At 31.5% G+C, this 22,126-nt stretch overlaps 1 protein-coding gene across 1 annotated transcript; it reads right to left on the bottom strand.

Moving 5' to 3' along the window:
• Window positions 1-307: 307 nt before the first annotated feature.
• On the bottom strand, window positions 308-21,823 carry LOC143076345 (uncharacterized). Its single transcript, XM_076252070.1, has 6 exons — window positions 21,609-21,823; window positions 17,111-17,192; window positions 4,608-6,334; window positions 3,741-3,938; window positions 2,921-3,082; window positions 308-2,139 (listed from the first exon to the last, which is right to left on the bottom strand). The coding sequence occupies exons 2-6, from the start codon at window positions 17,145-17,147 to the stop codon at window positions 1,552-1,554; spliced, it is 2,712 nt and encodes a 903-aa protein (XP_076108185.1). The 5' UTR covers window positions 17,148-17,192; window positions 21,609-21,823; the 3' UTR covers window positions 308-1,551.
• Between the last annotated feature and the right edge of the window lie 303 nt (window positions 21,824-22,126).

Raw genomic sequence — 22,126 nt, 5'->3', positions numbered from 1 at the left:
TATCTCCCTGTTGGGTTAGGTACCACCTTAACTGTTTTCTTTCATATAAAAACATATGTTAGGCTTGTTCTGTCATTTTTATACATGTCCAGAGTATATTTATTCATGTGGTTTTGAAAAAAACAAACAATTTAACGCTCAATAAGTGTGCAGGTATGCTTAAGAGTGACTGAAAACATTATTGACCTGTAACTGATGCCAATATAACTTCTTACTTGTTTAAAAACGTTTCAGCTATATGGAAGAAGGACATATTTGTGTAGAAGAATATTTTTATTCATACTATATGAACACAATGTAACAAATTACACATCTGAAAGTCAGTCAATACAGCAAGATCAAATATATAAGCTATCACATGTAAAACTACCCTTGCAAATTAAGAAATAATAATTATCAATGATCATATGATACACTTTTATAAACTTTCAATAACAAAAAACATGTTCTCCCTTACAAATAAGTTAAACTTTAAAATTTATTGTGTCAAAAATGTGAACTAGTAACCTATCTATAAATTTTTATCATCTTTATTTCAATTCAGAAAAAAACTAACTTTATATAAAATTATAAGTGTGTGATTTTGTTGATAAGTATAAAATACATGAGCTAGAGTTTGAAAACGTTTTTTAATACACACTGTTACAACAGTATTCACTTAAAATACAAGTAAGTACAAGTCAGCCTGATAAGCCAACTTTTATACTTTAATATATATCCTTTAAATTTGTTTGGCTTGGCATTAATTTCAATCTTAAGAGATCACTTGAATTTATTTATAATTATGTACAGGTTCAAAGGATGTGTGACTCTCAAGATAAAATAGATTTATTTAGGTATATTATATTGTATGTACAGTTTGTACTGACAAATAGTTAAAATTCTTTAATACAAAGAATTAAAAAAAAAATCTATGTACACAAAATCTGTATAGAAACAGTCAAACTCTCTGACCAAGCATGTATCATTTGTACATGTAAGAAAGAATACACATGGTCTAAATTATTTTGAAGATAAATACTCGAAAACCCTATCTTTCTAAATAGCTTTAATAGTTTAAGATTTAATTATTTAATTAACCTTACATTCCAATATATAATAAATAAAGAACTACTCATATATAAACATATCATGAATACTGTCAGGACTGTATATTATGAAATTATTTTATTTTTGCTAAAAGTCATTCCAATAATTAAAACTCCCATTTTGAAATTTTTCTTTAAATCAATAGGAAATTTCTGAATATAGCATTTTATTCTTAAATGATAAAATATCAGTAATAAATGCACGCAATAATTTCTGAATATACAGTATTCAGACAGTTATATATGTGTAAATATGAACAGAATATTCTGTTTCATGTAAAAATATTGACTTTGCAGTCTGAAATAAATATTCTTATGGTATCTTATAAGAAAAGGAGCTTTTATTTAACATTCATACACATTGGTATCAAAAAAGTTAAATTTAAACAGCAGTTTTGGAGAAATTTAAAACATTGTCTATATACATATACTTTGTCAAATAAGAAAACTGATCAATTACAAGTTAGATACATGTACGGACATAATGAAGTCTATCATTTTCTCTCCCAACAATCTGTGGAGCACTGACATCTTTCAACATAACAGGTTTCTGTGAGGTTTTATGCTCTAACACACTCCAGAATCCATCTTCATATCTTACATCATCAAATATATCAAGCAAAACCCAGGTGTATGTTTGTCCTCTCCAAACGTGCTCAAAAATCTTACAAATTGAACCAAATATTATACTGTCAACTAAAGAATCTGTTGAATTTTCATCTACAGTATACACATATGAATTTGAAGATCTGTTATTGGAAAAAGGTGAAAAATTAATTTTCCTGCCAGTGTTTCCATATGTAGTGTTTCCATAGGACCTTGTGCATGAAGCAAGTTCTTTGCCTTCCTTACTCATTCTTGCTACCAAACAAAAGTCATAAACATTGGACATTTCTCTCAAAATGTTATCATCAATAGAGAACGTTTTCTCATTTGTACTACAACTGTCATCTTTTTCATCTTCTAAAAGCAGTCTCTCTAGTTTGCCAATGTCAATACCATCTTGTTTGACCTTTCCAGACATTATCATGTAGACACACCAATCGTAAATCTAAAAAATAAAGAAATGACCATGAGAAACAATTTAAAAAATGGATATTCCATTTTGCGATTTACATGCAAGAACTGAACAGAAACACTGGATTTGAGATATAAAATATAAAATAAGATTATGAATTTATATAATTGCTTTCCAGATCCTGCTTTATTATAAACCAAAGTGAAAACAGTAAAAACCAAACTTGCTGACTATTTTGTAATCAAAACACAATTCTTTAATCATGTTAATAATATTAACCATGAAATAAAATCAAGTCTAAGAATGTTCCTTGCTTTTGAATGTTTGCCTGTTATTCTGAATCCTCTGGTTTTTCTGATGTAGTGAGTGCGATTGACACATTCTGTTACCAAAACCCTTTCTTTTCCTTTTATATCTTATTAAAACATATATTGATTAAGATGCCTTATTAAAATAAAAATCCTTTAATTTTAAAGTTTCTGAAGGAAAACTGATGCTATTCATCCATTGTTAAATGCATAAAAATCTAGAGGTATTCACTTCCCACCAAATTGCTAAACGGTTAATATCTTGAAAGCAACCACAAAGACCCTACATGTTTCATGTTTTCTATTAATTCCTTGATTCATATACGTTGTAATTTATAATAGTATTTTAAATAGCTTCTTAAGTAGACATCATTAAAACAGAAATTGACATGAAAATCTTGTGACAAAATTTTTCATGGTGGACTTGAGTAAAGATCTGGTGTTGAGACTGAAATATAACTATATATATATATATGATAAAGTTGCCTTATATGGCATATACTTACAGCATAAGTCTCCATGATTGTGGCTTCAATCTTATTTTTATTTAAAGCTTGACGGGTTATCCAACTGTTTACTCTTTCAAATGGAAACAGCCACCTCCCATAAAGAGGACCACAATTTGCAAATCCTTCTGGTATATGATGAAGTAGATGTGTTGTAATAGTCTATAACATAAATAAATAACAATGTATCAGTAATGGTAAAAATTAATATGACATACACTTCAGTAAACCACAAAACACTGCAAATACAATTTTCTCAAAAAAATACTTGTAGAAGTAACTTTTTTCTTACAATCCCACAAAAGTGTTTAAGTTTTAAAAAGTAAATTCATGCCTTTAATAATTCTTCCCCAAGTTTTCTCAATTTTTGTATTAGAGTCCATGTTTCGTCTCATTAATTCAACAAATAAACTGATTGTGCAAAGATCTTAATCATGTATTGGATTTTCCATGAAATTACACTTAAATGATTAGTAAAGACATCTGCAAAATTCTATTAGAGCAAAGAAATCATTAGAATTCAATAAAAGAAGATAGGATGATTTTTTTTACTTCTACAAGTAAAAAAATCTGAATGTCTAAGGGACATAACTCAGCCAATATTGTTTTACCTACATGAGTACAAGTAAATAAAATTCACCTGTATAAGTATCCTACAAATTTACTTATATAAGAATATTAATATTACTTCCCCAAGTCATTAAAAACAACATGTACAAGTAGTACCCCCTGACTGTAAGCTAACATAAGCAATTTTGACAATTATCTTTTTGTGTACTGATAAAACGAAATGCACATACTAATTAAGTTTGTCTCATACCTGTAATGCAATAGGGAAATCTCTTTCCACCAATGAAACAGCTTCACTTGTAGATTCAATAATGAATTCCAATTCGTTTTCATGATAAGATTCACTGGTCAGCAACTCAATCACATTAAAAAGCTTCCCTAATGTTGTCTCTTGTTTACTGGGCAATAGTCCTCGTAGACACCAAAGTGCAGCTCCACTGGTTACAAACTGAAAATGTCAAATAAATGGTCAAATACTTCAGTGAATCTATTGTTTTGTGTTGTGCATGCATGAATACATTGTACATGTGGGTACAGAAAAAACTTTTTTTATATAAAATTGGAAGAATGTACTGTAATTATCAAATTGACAAGAAAATTCACAAATCGTACTACAGTATTACAGCATTAAAATTGAACATCCAACAACAAATTATAATTGTCTCATTTTTTAAAATTTGCAATGAAGACCATTACAAACAAACATTCTGTTAGACATAGCCCCCTACCTGTTCATTGTACATTGTATTTGAACAAAATTCTAACTTAATCTTTAACTTGTCAAGGTGTAAACATAATACATCAAGGATCATAGCTCTATACAAAATCACTAGACTAAACCAATATTAAACTTGACCTGTAACTTAGAAGATGTGGTATGATTGCCGATGCAGTGAAACAACTCTCAACAAGAGACCAAACATGCCAAATGACACAGAAATTAACAACTATAGGTCAATGAAACCTGAAGCAGGACAAACAAAAGGAGGAACAGAATGAAAAACACACTGTTCATAATTGGGGCATAAACAACATGTGTGCCAGTCAAAGACCCACATCATATACATGTTATCATTCTCCTAACAAGAACAACAAAATCAAAAGTCAAAATGTATACCTGATGTTTTCCATGCATAGTCCTCAGTGTCCATGGCTTTGAAAAATGCTGGTCTGGGTGGTAGTCATATCCTGTTGGATACACCAATGACATGGCTCTTTGATCAGCAATTTTAACACTTGATCTATCAAGTCTCCATGGAGCTGGGGGTAGTTCATTTTCTGCTGTCATTGATTCTACTCTTGCTTTTTTAGCTTTTCTCCCGTCTTCTGTATTTGATTTTCTTTTGTTGCTTCCTACAACTGTTTCCTCGTCATTGATGATGGTTCTGCTGTTCCATGAATCCTTAAATCGTTGAAACTCTTCTTCTCCACTCCGTACCTTTTTCCCATCATCTTTTCCTGTTATGAGGCCAAAGAGATTGCCAATTACATCTGCAATGGTGTGCATACCGTCAGGTTGCATTTGTTCTTGACGATTATGGTAAGGCAGTCTCATGAAGCTATATTTTCCTTTCAGTCCTGTTTTTTTCTGTAAAAGAGATTTTCTGTTTTGATTTGGAAGTTGATCATAGCTGTTTCTGATTTCTAATTCTTCTTCTTTTGTATAAGACTCTGGTTTACTTGCTCTGTCCTCACCTTTGATAGCAAAATCATTCTTTTCTTTTCTCAATGGATGATTTTCTGGTAAAAAAGCTCTATTGTTGATATGAACCACTTTGTGTAAAGACTTACAATAGAATCCTTCTTCCTTACAATAAGGACATCCACGGAGTGCAGCCTGGCTTGAAACATGTAAAATCTTGCTGAATGCGGGAATGTCACACATGTAATGCAGGAGTGCTATTCGGACTGATGTAGGGGCTCCTCTGTAGGCATTAAACATTGTGCACTCTGTCAGTTCTAGCAATTCATCTACTAAAAGGTCCAAATATGGATCGAGGTTTTTTGGCTCTTCTGTCTTTGTACCTGGAACAATGCCAACCAACATCATTGGTCCTAAAATATTTCGGACATTTACAGGCAAATTGAGCCAGGTGAGGATTAATGGCCACATCGACTTCTGAGTTGCCATACTTTTGTGAGGATTAAGCCCATCACAAAAAAGTGCCAATGGAACTGTACAGCTTTCCTCCATGTCCTGAAAGACTCCTCCATCTTCATACCAAGATTTATATATCTTTCCATCAGTTATGTCAGTTAACTTTCCATTGCAAAGATCTTGTCTGGAATAAAGAATCTTACATATATTGTCACTTCCAAAAATCCTTGAAAGTCTTGGTCCAATAGGCATATACGTAAAAGTTTTTCGTGCACTTAAGGACTCTGCTTTGTATCTTGGCTCTCCACATTTTGTACATTCTCTGTCTAATGAGTGGTCATTGTCACTTGTTTTGCAGAAAAGTAAGCAGTCATTGACACATGCATCATATCTTTTTGTTTCTATAATCATCGGTTTTATCATTTGATATGCTTCCTTATAAGATTCAGGGAGGCAGTTGGGAGTTGGTAATACTGTCTTCTCATTTTTTAGGCACATGCTCAGTGCTGTTTTAGACATTCCATTGTTAGCGCTGAAATTTATGAAGTGTCTAAACAAGGAGTCAAGTAGTGTTGTACGACAACCTGGATATAGTGGTTCTTGAAGTTTTTCGCTAAGTGAATCATCATTATTCTCTATCGGTAAAAAGTTTGGCTTCAGATATGAAGATTCCTTGATTGAATTACTGATGGTTTTAAAATAATTCTGTTGTTGTCTTCTTTGAGTCCTTTTACTTTTCCCAAGTTCTGAAAGAAAAGACAGATTTTAGTGAATTTGGAATTGTGTGATTGATATTAACTCAGATCATTATAACGAAAAATTAATATATAAACATTTAGCATTCTGATTTCTGTGAGTATTGCAAATCACTACATGTACCTCAGGGATCTCCATGGCCTGTTTAATGATAGCGCCCCGCCAACGTTCAAATGTCTTACGCAATCGTCAAATGACTTGTGCCATCGTTCAATTGTCTTCTGCCATGGTTCAAAACTGGAAAGTTTTAATAGCCTGACACCATTTTATTAGCAATTTTAATCAAATGCATGTTATTGCATAACCCTCAGGCTGTTTTTATAGTATAATCCATTAGGGATAACCAGATTAAGATCGCTAATCACTTGTACCTGAGCTTGTACAGATAGATCAACAAAACAGACAGGAGAATATTATCTGAAGATAAACGATTTATTTGTCGAATTATCTAACTAAGTTTCCGCAAATGCTTATGAAAATTCAGAGATCAAATAAATAAATTGATAATCCAGTTACAAAGTTTTAACAAGATGAACACATGCTTTTATTTTGACTTGCGCAATCAGCATCCCCCTTTTTTAAGAAGTACAAAATAAGGCGTAGAACAGTAATTGTTATTTCATCAGAAATAACTTGAGTACTGCTGTATTGTAACAATAATATATAGATATAGGAAGATGTGGTGTGAGTGCCAATGAGACAACTCTCCATCCAAATGACAATTTAAAAAGTAAACCATTATAGATTAAAGTACGGCCTTCAACACGGAGCCTTGGCTCACACCGAACAACAAGCTATAAAGGGCCCCAAAATTACTAGTGTAAAACCATTCAAACAGGAAAACCAACGGTCTAATCTATATAAACAAAACGAGAAACGAGAAACACGTATATATTACATAAACAAACGACAACTACTGTACATCAGATTCCTGACTTAGGACAGGTGCAAACATTTCGTATTTTATAATCAAATTGATACATCCGCACTACTGCAAACCAGCCATACTGGTAATGGGTTCATGACTACTGAATTTGACAGTGTCCGTGAAAAATAAGCTCCACATAATTTTTAACCCCCATAACAATTACCAAAAAATAGCAAGAAAAATGCATTGGGACCTTCGTGACAGCTATTGGTTATTCTCGACTTAGGGAAAGGTAGGGGCATGAGGGCTTGGCCTTTGAAGGGTTAATAAAAACGGCAATCATTGAAAATATATACTTCTATATAGTATTTATAATGAAAATTCAAATAAATATAATTCAAATAAAATAAATTAGCATGTTCACCCATACTTATGTGGAGGGATGAAATACATTACATCGTGCTACACTGTACGGCGTATGATACAGTTTATGATGATGAAAGTTCCTCCATGGTTCAATTTTCATCCATGGAGATCCCTGGTACCTGTTACAAATTTATTTTATTGGAACAAAATCCGAACTTGATTTATAACTTGTCACAGTGTATACTTTTTGACAAATTATATCAAATCAACATCCTCAAGAAAGAAGACCAAAAGTGTTGAAAATTTATCATTTAAGTGACTATTTTTAGTCCAAAAATCATATCTCTGAAAAAAGTAATCCCACTGCACTATTCCTGGGGTATAAAAAAAAACCGCCATTTGTTTAGTAGTCATTCATTTTTTCTCCAATTTGTTTTTAGTTTAAATTAAATTAAAATCATTTTACACTTGCAGAGAGCCATAAGAACCCTAGATGAAGTGTCCGACAATAGACACAAGACAATTGGAATTGTTAGAGAGATGTTTCCAGAGATACGCTCATCACCAAAAACCAACAAAAAGTTAAACCGTGCTATTAGAAGGTCAAAAGTCAACAGACAATACTATGGTAACCTCAAGTACGTAATTTTATTTTTTTCATGAATAGTTTTGGTTTAATGACAGTCAATGGACTCTCATCATTTGATGTGTTTTATTGTTCCATGCAAGAATATATATGGTTTAAGGGTGGGGACTGTTTACAACTTTTTAACCAAGAGGGGATGGGTATGACCCCAAGGGGCTTCCCTTTTATTTCATTTCATTTGTTTTATTACCCAATATTTCTTGGTTAGGGGTGGGGATCTCGTCTGATTACAAGATAAAAGCACATTATTAAATTGAATAGGGTGAGGTGACCCCCAGGGACTTCCCTTTTTTATCATTTAATTTGTTTTATTGTCCCATACAAGACAGGGTTGGCAAAGTATTACCCGCCCGGGAATTCCCGGGTGGGAAAACCCGGGTTTTCCCGGGCTGGGCAATACTCCCAGAAATAGGTAATAGTGGGCAATACTGAGCAATATGATTTTCTAAGCTTATTTTAACACTAAATAGTAAAGACTTGGTACAGTTTCATAGTATAACAGCTAAATATATACTTTTTATACAGATAACCATTGACAGTCATTTCTAGAAATATATCATTCTCAATTTCATTCTCTTCTCTATTAATTCTATATGTAGGCAGAACAGAAGATTTGTACATTTAAAGATACCTTTTTAATTACCAAACATTATTTTAATAATCCAAACTTTGAAACATGCATTTTATTGCAGTGTTTAAGTGACTTGTTAATTTTATTTGTTATACATTCATATTGCTAAATAAACACCCTAAGGGGTCATGCCAATAAAACTTATAGAATTATAAGGGCTGATTATTGTTACATAAACAAATCTGTGTTCTAATCTGAATAATTACTAATTAATTAGTGACATTATTTAATTGTAATTTTTCTTACAAAGTAATTGTTAATTCTTAAATTAGGAGTTGTTGTTAATTTTATTTGTTATACATTCATATTGCTAAATAAACACCCTAAGGGGTCATGCCAATAAAACTTATAGAATTATAAGGGCTGATTATTGTTACATAAACAAATCTGTGTTCTAATCTGAATAATTACTAATTAATTAGTGACATTATTTAATTGTAATTTTTCTTACAAAGTAATTGTTAATTCTTAAATTAGGAGTTATATCTATTTGAAAGAAAAAATTGTTTTGCTTTATATTTAGTTTGACAATCTAGACAAATGCTAGACAAACAAAATAGGGTATTAATATCTTATTAAATATATTAAATTTGTGTATCACTGAATCTTCTTTAAAATTCAGACAAGTATTTTATATTACCCAGTATTGCCCATTATTACCCACTAAAACCCAGTAAAACCCGGGTTTTCCCAGTATTTCCCACTGGGCTGGGCAATACTCATAAAACCAGGGTTTTTGCAAACCCTGATACAAGAATATATATGGTTTAGGGGTGGGGATCTAGACGGTTTACAAGATAATAGCACATTCTCAAATTGAATTTTGAATCAAAACCAAAAATATACAGATCCTTAGATTAATATAACAAAGAAGTGTGTAAAGTTTTATGCACTAATCCTAATTTTTTTTTTTGAGATATGGCATGACATGTAAAAAAAACTTCCCCTTTTTTACAAAATACTAAATAACTGAAAAATAAAATTTTGAATCATCACAAAAAAGTATATAGATCTTAAGATTAAATTATAACTTAGAAGTGTGTAAAGTTTTAAGCAATAATCTAAATCGTTTTAGATCTACAGTATGACATGTGAAAAACACACACCTGTTTTAGTAACAAAGTGCCGTAACTCAAAAAAAGTTTTAATCTTGTTTTCACCAAAAAGTATACAGATCATTTGACCCTCATAATAAACAACTATAATAAGTTTCATGAAATTTGGATAAGTCGTTCTTGACTGACACCTGACATTTTTATTACAAAATACATGTACATCTCCTCAAAATTTTGACGGGCGTTTAAAAATTGTTCTGGAAGGTCTTATCACCAAAAACATGTATTCAAATATGACAATGTATGAAGGAAGAAAATAAGTTTAAAGTGTCATTTCAATTGTCAAAAGGTCACCTTGAGATATATTTCAAGGTTATCATGGTTATAAACTAATACCTCAAATCAAAAGACCATGATTGGTCCTAATTATATTAATTTGATTTATGATAAATTTGTCTTAATCTGTTTCGATTGCGATTTGTTTTATATTTTACTTTTTTAATTACAGGCAAAGAGCTGAAACACAGGGACAAACAGTGCGTCAGATGCTTAATAAGACAAAAAGGTAGGGCATCCTTAAATCAAAATCAATGACGGACTAAAATAAAATGCATCATAAAAAAAGCTCAACACTATAAGTGGCACTTTTTAACATTATTGAAGGTTCATTATCCCCTATTACAAACTAGAGGCTTAAAAATAGCCTACCCTAAAGATTTTATTGTCATTTTTCAGTAAGCACTGTTAAAGTCAGAATGTTGCTCCCATAGACTCAATGTAAAAAATAACCCATAAAATAAAAAAAAATCCCTACCTACCTACCCTAACTTTTTTCAGATCTAACTGGAACCACACATACTTCTTTATTTGGCCTTAATATCCTGGTGGCCATCTTGAACAGTAAAACGACAACTAAGTTGCAAATAATGATCAGCATCCCATAAGGAACATTTATAAATGTAATGTTTGGTTTCATTCCATAATTAAGAGGTTATCTAGATGAAGACATGTGTATATATTTCGCATACAGGGTGCTTTTTAAACTAAGTTCCCCATTGTCAGCCATTTTGGTTGCTGGATTGCTTCAGAGTACAATCACCTCATTTGGAACATTCATTCCATACACATGATACAGTGGTTCTCTAACAGAAGACATTCTAATGTATTGTCCATAGGGTCTTATATGGTTAATCAAGTCCTCAACTAGCAGCCATCTTAGATAGCACAGACTCATCATAATTTCTATTATCCATATAAGATCATATTTTAGACCATTACTTCTGGACAATGGGGTATAAAATATTCAACATGAACATATTAATTCATGGAATATATTTGCCTGTTAATAATAGATATATTGTTATGTCTTAAACTAAAGTTATGGTGTGAAAACCAAGAAATGCTTATTTGGGCCCTTTTTGGCCCCTAATTCCTAAACTGTTAGGACCAAAACTTCCAAAATCAATCCAAACCTTCCTTTTGTGGTCATTAACCTTGTGTTCAAGTTTCATAGATTTCTATTGACTTAAACTAAAGTTAGAGGGCGAAAACTTAAAGTACTCTGACGACGCAGATAACAACGCCAACGTGATATCAATACGACCAAAATTTTTAGAATTTTTGCGATCGTATAAAAATCATTGTAATAAATGGGCCCTTTAATTGGAATACAATTATCTTTAATATCTTATCTTATTAATTAGGATTTTTTAATTTCAGACTTGAATCAACTTGTCCCCTTGATGACCAAACAAGCACAGACCTGATGACAATCGATCCTGACCGAGAACCAGAATTCAACCAGCAAGATGATTCTGATACCAACAACACAGACCTTGAAGCCAACACACCGGTTGAAGCAAACAAAACTGCTGGAGCCAACATAACAATTAGAGCAGAAATTCATCACAAGTCCAATGATACAGATCATCATGATCATATAATATATGAAGCAACACCCATTCAAGACTTAGATGCTGCAAAGCCAACTGATGAAATATCAACTGTTCCAACTGAAGAAAAATCAACTGTTCCAACTGATGAAATATCAACTGTTCCAACTGACGAAATATCAACTGTTCCAACTGACGAAATATCAACTGTTCCAACTGAGGAAAAATCAACTGTTCCAACTGATGAGATACCAGCCGATGAAGCTTGGGAAAAAAAACTGATCCATTATTGTCAACATTTTTAAATTCTATTTCTGTTATCATGGTTATCACATGTTATTTATTATAAAATAATATATATGGCTAAGTATTCAGTAAAGTGCTGTTTCAATGGGTGTCCCAGAAAAATGCATTTTTTTCATATTTTAAATTATTTTGAGTTTTAATGCAGGTAGCTAATCAATTCACTGCATGATGAAGAGATAATATAAACAGTCTCATATGAAAAGTTTATTGTTGAATAAAGTATTTTATAAATGAAGTGTTGAATTCCCTATTTTTTGCATGCTTATTTTGTGACATGGTCGAATGACCCAAAACCAAAATTGTTTTATTAACCTTTTTGTGTGAATGGCAACTAGGTAAAAAGGATTTTCAGGTAAAACAATAGGGTTGGCAAGGTTAAGGACACTAAAACATGAAAAATCATCGAAAAATAAGGATTAAAAACAATTTTAAATGGTCATGTTGTTGGACTAACATTTTCTGTCTTCTTCCTATGTGAAAATGAAATATAAGTTATGTAACAATAGAGGGCAATTAAATGCACAAAATATCTTGAGGCTTGAGCTTATTAACTAAAATGTGATAATTCATCATGAAGTTACAGCAGAAAGTTTTATTTTTTTCAGGAATTGTCATTAAAGTTTACTCTTGAAAAATCTGTCCAACCGTTACGGGCGAACATTTCAATTTTCATTTGCAAGTTGCCAACTCAGTTTAAGTTTTTTTTAATGTTTATGACAACAAATTTTACTACAATCGCGATGTGCATACGGTATTGCTGTCAACTGTTCCTTTTTACTTGAGGTCAACGACATTGAAGGGGTGAACACTCTTTCTGTCCAACCAAGAGATGGAAGTTACATCCAACATTTGTCCAAAAAAATGTTACGTCCAACATCCAAGATATTCTCTAAAATGGCTACCACAAGTCACAGAATCAATTTCGCTTCTACTTTGACAATTACTTAACCTTAAATACTACCATATAAATGAAAAATAAAGAGGTTTTACACTGTTGACAGTCTAAATTTGACATAATTTTGAAAATTAGGACGTAACAAGAGTCCATTAATTTTCTGTTGGACGAACCGTAGGACAAAATCTTCTAATGTCGTACGTAACAGCTTTTTAAAAGTAAAAAGAACCTTGTTAACAACTAACAAGTCCTCATAAACTAAAAAATAGTTCTCAGACCCTTCCTAGTCTCTTCTTAAGAGGTGCCCATTTTTAAATTCCCATTAGGATCAGTAAATTAATGAATTCTGTCCTATGTTTGTCCGACAGGGAATATAATCTGTCCTATGTTTGTCCTACAGTTTTTTATGGTTTTGTTTTATCCATTTATTTAATAATGAACCATTTTACCTCTTGCTGAGGAACACCAGCTGTAGATATTAGTATAAACAGCATAGTTTTGATTTTGTTTTTGACTTTCAATGATGCAAATGGAACAAATTCTCATCCAAAAATGTCCCTGTTTGTCCGACATATTTTAAGATTTTTCCAACTTATAAGTTAGTTTTTGAAAAATTTAACAAAATGATATACTTTAATTGAAGATTTTATGAACTGTCAGAGAAAAATTGATATATTTATTAACTAGGCCTTCATATAAAAGGAAAATATTCAATTTTTCAATGTCCTGTTACGTCCAACATAACCTCTGTCCAACATGCTATTTAGGTCTAATTTTATGTTTTCTGACTAAATAACTATCTTTTTACATGTAAAACCCTAAACTAGAATCATTCTCCTTTCAGAAAATCATGTTATTAAGATTGAAACAGCTACTTTTAAAATCATACATGTTGTCACACACTAACAACACTATACTGAATACTTAGCCATATATCAAAAATTGAAAACCTATCAAACTGTCCCTGTTTACTTGGTATGAGCAACTTTGAGAATGTTTAAGAATTTTTTTAATTGAAATATATAACTCAAATTGTTTGTGTAACCAGAACAGTTTTTTTTATAAACCTTGTACTTTGTTCATAACGATTTTTTATTGACATATCTTATCATCATCAAGTCATCCCTAAATTAGCTAAAAAAAAAAAACCAAATGAAAGAATATTACTTTAAAACCCAAAAGACTGATATCATCAAAACCTAACTGTATGAAATTGTATGAACATTAAAGATAAATTATAGGCCTAGTCTAATGATTACAGCACCTAAAATTGTGGCATTATATTTCTCATGTTTCTACATTGTAAATGTCTAAAATAGAATGCCCAAAACTTTCATGTATTGATCTTTTGTAAATTCGACAAAACACGATACATGCATGTATGATTAAATGAGTGAGGAAGGATAAATTAGGATATACATATTTTTATATTTTTTGTATATATATATATATATATATATATTCATTTTTTCATTCATGTATGATCATCAATATACATGTATATTCCACATTGTATTTATTAAAAGAAATGCCAAAGGCAAATATAACATCATCAAGTCTTTCTTTAAATATTTTTTATCTACCAGCTCAGCCATAGAAATAGAGGTTTGGCATTCACAGCACCGAATTAATACTTCACATTTTGCTTACTTACGAATGAACATATGTACTACAAACTTAACAGAAATTGACAGAACCAAATGTACATGTATATCTACACATGTTACAGAACAAGGACTGTATGTGGTTTTTTAATTTCAAGATCAGTAGTTAATAATATTATAAAACATAAAATTTGGTATGAAACTTCTCAACAAAGACTGAAATGGTGTTGAAGTTATTAGGTATAGGCCACCATACAGGTTTCAACAATGAGCAAAAAACCATACAGAATACATTGTAGTAATACTGTTCCTAATGGTTAGGTAGACTTTGTTTTACCAAGTACACAAGAGACCAATTGCAAGTGCAGCATCGGTATTGAGAATCTGGTTTATAAAACAACCAATATTGAATAATAGAAATAATGCCAGAAATATCTATACTATTTAACCAGATGTGTGTCAATTCTCTTCTTTCCACAATAAATTAATCATCATGCCTCTGTGTCCTATACAAGGATCCGGAAATTTTTTCACCTAATTTCGGTCATTTTCATACAACTTAAAAGTTGATGCCCCTTTTCAAAAAATGATTGTCAAAATCACATTACTGCATGAGACTCATTATGAGTATGCTCATACTCGATCGTCATGTTCGTAGCATCAACAAACTTGTTTCACTGTTGCATCGCATTTACTTCATGATTTGTCCTACCATTTTCCAAAAATCGTTCAAGAGCAATTAAGGGAAGGCAACAGTTTATAAATAAAATGATTTTAATGACTCAAAACGATAACATTCTCAGTTATTGCTTACGTTTCCTTTGATTCTGAAGTCAAAATTCAAACCGGATGTACTGCGACAATACTAAAACGAACAATTCCGGACTCATTTCCGGGATTAGTTTTGTTTATCCAAATCACAGGAAATCTTGGTCCTATAGGTACAGTGCATAATTGCATTTGTCATCCATTCATATAATTATTCAGATTTAGTTTTTTGGGGAGAAAAACGAGAAAAAGGCGTCCTGATATGTCAGATTAGACTTCCAGTATGTGTTTTTCTGTATACTATAAACATACATATACTACGAATGAAGTGTATTTGCTGTCTGATATTCGTCGTTAGATAATTTTAAGTCAGATTAGACTTCCAGTATGTGTTTTTCTGTATACTATAAACATACATATACTACGAATGAAGTGTATTTGCTGTCTGATATTCGTCGTTAGATGAAATTTTAAGTCAGATTAGACTTCCAGTATGTGTTTTTCTGTATACTATAAACATACATATACTACGAATGAAGTGTATTTGCTGTCTGATATTCGTCGTTAGATGAAATTCTAAGTCAGATTAGACTTCCGGTTAGCGGTTTTCTGTATACTTTTGAACATACATATGAAAGTTATTCATGTATTATTAAAATCAATAGCAAACAAAAAAAACTTATTTTTTTGTGAAAAAAGCATGAGCCGGGCTATAAAAACAATAATCCTGTCCCAAATCACCTATGATTTGTTGTTCTGAAATTCTTCAGTTATCAAATTTTTTTACAAAAAAAAAGATGTGGTATGAGTGACAATGAGACAACTCTCCACAAGAGACCAAAATGACACAGAAATCAACAATGAGTAAAGCCGATACGGCATAGTCAGATATAAAAGGCCCTAAAATGACAATGTAAAACAATTCAAAGGAGAAAGCTAATGGCCTTATTTATGTACAAAAAATGAACGAAAAAACAAATATGAAACACTTAAACAAACAACAACCACAAAATCCTTCCTATGACACTTTACATACTTTCAAACACGCTTTGAATGCCTGCAATTTCGCGGGTTTGTTCTAGTTAATAGATGTAAACTCAAGTCGCTCGACACTGACTGAGGGGTGGATGCAATTAATACTTGCATTGTCATTGAATTGTGCGATAGCATTAAATAATATACAACATTTCCCACAACTGCACTCACTATTATCAGGATACATGTTAAAAAATGTACATGTATATATCAATGTTTTTTTTTAACAATCAATAAATAGTTACACAAATGTAGTTTCATCACAAGTAATTACTGGATATCATTTGATATATCATGGTATTTAATTTCAATATAATAATGACACTATCAATACTGTGATACAGGAAATATCTCTTCATGCAAGATTAAACAACCTCACATACCCCACATCCACACATTGGTCTTTATAGGAGAAATTAAATAATGGTAAGAAAAATATAAAAAAAAATCCTGTCTTTATGCACATCTACGTAGTATGTCCTTATTATCTTCAAAAAGCTTCATTAAATTCTGTTACAGTGTAGTTTCAGAGGAGTTGCTATGACAAGAAACAGGACTGACGGATGGACGGGTCAAAAACATTATACTCTCTGTGTCTTCTTTCCATGGGGTATAAAAATGATAACAGGCCAGCCCCAGGACCATAAAAAAATACAGTTGTACGAATTAACATTTTTAATTATTTGTATATTGTACTTACCACATATATCAAAATAACCAGAAAAATCCATATTCATCTAAGGTAATGTAACCATCACTTTGTACACGTACAATGTATTAACCTAAATGAGACAAAAGTTAGGAATTAATTTTACATATATTTAGACAAATTTCTTTTTATGTTGTTATTCAACATAATGTTATGATCTACAAATATCCCCCCTAACCCCCTATCATATTACAAGAGTTTATGTGAGTTAATTTAACATACAAAAAATAGATATTTAACCCCTCTTTTGTGGTTATAAACATTGTGTTAAAATTTTTTGATTTCTTTTTACTTATATAAATACAAAAGTTATAATTCGAAAACAATCCGTCTTCGGACGATGTGATACCAATATACAACCATATTTTTTTTTTTTTTTGCGGACGTATAAAAAAGAATGAAGTCAGTGGGATTAAGAAAAGCATGAAATGTCCATAGACTCGAACTGGTCTTACCTTTTTAGCTTGCCAATATTTCATTATGTTTTAAATCATTGTCTTATTGGTCAATGTTTACAAACTCCTGATGTACAAAATTCCAATTAGGATGTGTATTCGAAAGTTGACTTTGCGCATGTGTGTACATGGTGAAAATAGAAGAAAACTTACAGAGGCTTGAAATGGGGAAAATGGTCCTGATTTTATGTTTGGTGATGAAATAAAGTTTATTTGAGACTTAATTTACTGATGTTAACTTATTCTATAATTCAAAGGAGTACATGTAACACTTCTTTGTGATGAAAATACAAGACTCTTATGGTAACCTTATAAGAGATGGTGAAATTGCATCACTCTTTATCTTAGCTGTAACTAAAGCTAGGAACGTGGCCATAGTTTGATAAAATACAATATTGTCTTAAGGGAGGTACCATTTGATTTTTATGGAGGGGGGGGGGGGGGTAGGATGAAAATTTTTGTCCTGCCTTTTTTTTTAGTTGTAATCTCTGTCCTGCCTTTTTATTTTTCACTCTATTCGGTCCTGCCTTTCTTTTTTTTTATTATAGTTTATCCTGACTTTTTTTTACCTAAATTGTCATCCTGCCTTTTTTGTCTCATCCTGCCTTTTTTTTACGCAAAACTCCTGTCCTGCCTATTTTTTTCAAATTTCATCCTAGCCCCCCCATAAAAATCAAATGGTAGCTCCCTAAATGACTGCCATGCATAAATAGATTTCCAGAAGATTTTTGCTAATTGACTAGAAGTAAATCTTAGTCATATGTCATGTATGTCAGATTCTAAAATAAATAAAATACAATGTCTAATTCATGGCTCATGCTAGCAGGCGACATCAGTGTTCAAGTCGCTTTCCAATCAATTCCTTTTGCCTAACCATCAAAAGTGAAATCTAGTCATGCTGTTGTCACCTGACCATTCTCTATTTAGTTGCTTGCATGGATCATTCTTAACAAGTCAATGAAACATAATTTATTTTTATGATAATTAAAAGATTTGGACTTAAATTGTATACTCCAACTTGAATTGAACAATATAAAAAGAACATTATTTACATATATAAACTCATCATACCGGTAGACACTTAATACTATAGTACTAGAGCACTTCTCTCTCAAATCTCCACTTCTCCCTATCTGTTTCAACTAGAGTCACTTGCAATGTATCCCTATGATTCTGAAGCATGTGAGCACTGTCTCCATGCCAGCTATTAAATTTTATCAGTGTGTTTAAATTTTATAGTTAAAAGATATCTAGTATGATTTACAATATGACAATGCCATCACAGACCAAAGGACATTGAATATAAATCAGGTAAATGTAAAGGTGAACAGCATACAACCATAAACGAGCAAACTTTTGTTCATCTTTCTATAGTTACTCACAGTGTTCTCCCAAGGGCCTTTTAACTTCATGGTAATGTGATTTTACAATTTTTAATGTGATGCTATCTGAAGTGGTTTTCTTATAAATTATGCTATGGATGTGTTGCTATACATTTTAATAACTAGATGGTTTTTCAATTTCCCCTTATTACCACGAAACAACTACATGCACTATACATACAAAAATATGTAAATTGCTCTGACTATGGTCATTGCAATTCATTTCCTTAATGACCACTCTACACCTACATGTACATTTGTATCTCCAGTACATCCCGGTTTTATCAGACTCTAAATAAATCTTAATTTAAGGTCTTACAATGACAATGTTTGTCTCTCATGTTCCATAACTAAATGGCCAGCTATTTTTAATATATTAATTACGTGGTACGTGTACATGTACACAAATGTATATGTATGATTACTATTGATACAAGTCTCCACTAGATCAAATATTGTAGCAGTTAGCAAATATAGGTGAACATGGTAAACAGCCTTCAATAATGAGCATTTATACACCTTTTTTTCTTGGTTGAAATTTCAGGTATAAATTGCTGTTGTATATTAGTGAAATCCTTCATATAACAACAAAATTATAGGCCTAAATTATGTACAAAAAAATAACAAACAAATATACACATGATACATGGCACAGACACCATACAGAAATTGAGAATGTGGCGAGGTCAATGTAATACATAGAAACCACTTAAAATTTAAATCTGAGAAAATCTTGCTACTAAATTATCAATGCATGTACAAATATATATCAACAATATTTTCTCAACTGAGTGATGGTGCTAATCTGTAACATTTTAATTTGCATAAGGACAGTACTGGTTTATATGAAGCTGGGTGTGATTTAGATGTTAGTTACAAAAATGTAACTTGTTATAATTATTATTACTGATATCTATACATGTAAATCAACTATCAGTCATGTCAGTGTCACCAAATGAATATTACATGTACAAAAAAGCTGAGATGAATAAAATAGTTTAAAATTGAACACAATTGAGTAATAGCTAAGTATTTAAGACTCTGCTATTAAATTCCCCATTTTTCCTTTCTTAAATTAAAGAAAATAATGATTTTCATATACATGTATGACGATATTTTACAGCTTTCTGAAAGGGATTTTTTTATTTAGGCAAGCACTTTCTACTGCTTTTTATGCTTCTTATAATGTAATATAAAGGGTAGAAAAAAGTTAATAATCAAACTTCAGAACTAGAGACCCCTTGACCACCAAACTGTGAAAAGTCAACCTCCACCAATGAAACTTCAGGAAAAATTGAAAGTCTGTGTTAATGCATGTACTTTTAAGAATACATTTTTCATGTTTTTCAAAATACATTAAGTTTTAAGTAGAAGTACAGATAAGTTATTTTTCAAATAATTTATTCATATTCATTGCCTTGTCACGCATATGTTCTGAATTACACTTGCACCTTAAGAAAGTTTCTTATTCAAATATTGTAAAAAATTATCAATGACAGTGGACAATACTTCCTTTCATTCTTTTAATGTCAACAAGGCTCCCAGTTGAATGCCATAATTTGACCTTCTTAGGCCTGAGAACACAGTTATTTTGTAGTGCATTTCTTTTAGACAATAAATTCAAATTAAAAAAATCTGCACCTGCTCTTTCTCAAAATGATTTTACAGTGTAGTGTACTACCAGTGAGACAAATAATATCAAAATTATACAAACTTCTACCAGCTCTAACTCAAAATATTGACAACTCTGTGTTAAGGGGATGTAAAATTCAGTTTGACAGCTTCAGACGTGCTAAAATTTGACCTTTTAGAACTGGACTAATTTACTTCTTAACATAAAGATTCAGCACCCAATTTTTTTTTACATGTAATTACATCCCCCTACTTAATATTGCATGCATTTAATATCAAGAAATAAATTGGGAAAGTGTATCAAATAAAACATGCAAGTTATACACTGTTTACACTAGGGACTATATTCGTAGACAACGAAAACCAAAGGACGATAACTGTGTCCTTGGACCACATGTATAATGGTTTACTTTTATAAATTGTTATTTGGACGGATAGTTGTCTCATTGGCAAACACACCACATCTTCCTATATATCTATGTATAACAGTGTGTAGAAAAATATTCAATACACTACTTTGTGAATTCTGTCAGTGAATATTTCATCAGGGGGGGGGGGCAATAGGGGTCTGTTAACAGGTTAACAACACCTAGATTTTGGCAAAAACAGGTCACAAAAAATGCTGATAACATTTAACGAACAACTTGATCTCAAATAACAGTTACCAGCACCTTGAAAAGGGCCATAACAGGTTAACACAAAAAGGTATATTTCCCCCACCCCATCCCCACCCCCTCATTCCATATATTTTTTTTAAAATAGAAAGTTCAGAAATATACTTTTGTGTGAATACAAGGGATTTTCAAGTCAGACTGAGGTGGTGATGTTTCAAACATTTATTAGCACGGAATTCACTGCCAAGTTATCAATTTTAATTTGTTATGATGGAGTGCGGAAACTGAGAGCCTCTAGGCTCTTACTCTGCAAATTGCAATATATCTATACATTTTTACATTTATAAATGATATTATAAGGCCGGTGGCAATATAAGATAGTTTTCTATTAGAAAAATCTACTTACGGGTGTCTACTATTTCCGATGTAATTTACAGGTTGTAGTTTGTTCGGCTTCAGCATCTAAAATGGCGCCAACGATAGCGTGCCTCAATCGATACTCCTCTGGGGTCACCTTAAACTACGTAGAGTATTGCAAGAGTCTTCCGAATAATTTGTGCACTGCGAGATTGATTGGCAACTTTCGTTATTTAATAGATTTTTCCTGCCTCAAATTTACCCAAAATGAAATTTATATATGGAAAACATAAAGAAAATAAGTGATAATGTTTTTTTTTCATTTCCAATATTAAAAAAAAATACATCAAAATTTAATTAAACATGATTACGCGTTTTCAAGTCACTATGATCATCCCGACATCCCGTATTTTTTTTAAGAACATCTGTAATTCTTTAATTTATAACTGATAAGTCAAGTTGACAAATTTTTCACCACGGCACCAGTCAGTAATTGCACAAATGTATTTGCAATCACTTATAAAGTTTCAGATGCTTTAATATTCAATAAATAAATAATACTTCGGC

This window comes from Mytilus galloprovincialis, chromosome 5 (assembly GCF_965363235.1).
Source record: "Mytilus galloprovincialis chromosome 5, xbMytGall1.hap1.1, whole genome shotgun sequence".
Taxonomy (NCBI): Eukaryota; Metazoa; Mollusca; class Bivalvia; order Mytilida; family Mytilidae; genus Mytilus; species Mytilus galloprovincialis.
The sequence above is the reverse complement of the archived record's forward strand: the minus strand, read 5'-3'. Positions and strand labels throughout refer to the sequence as shown.

Coding starts and splice junctions, on each gene's coding strand:
- LOC143076345 (XM_076252070.1), bottom strand. CDS start 17,147: ATGAATATGGATTTTTCTGGTTATTTTGATATATGTG. Junction 3,939..4,607: donor CTATGCATGGAAAACATCAG/GTATACATTTTG, acceptor TGACATTTTCAG/TTTGTAACCAGTGGAGCTGC. Junction 3,083..3,740: donor ATTTCCCTATTGCATTACAG/GTATGAGACAAA, acceptor TTTATGTTATAG/ACTATTACAACACATCTACT.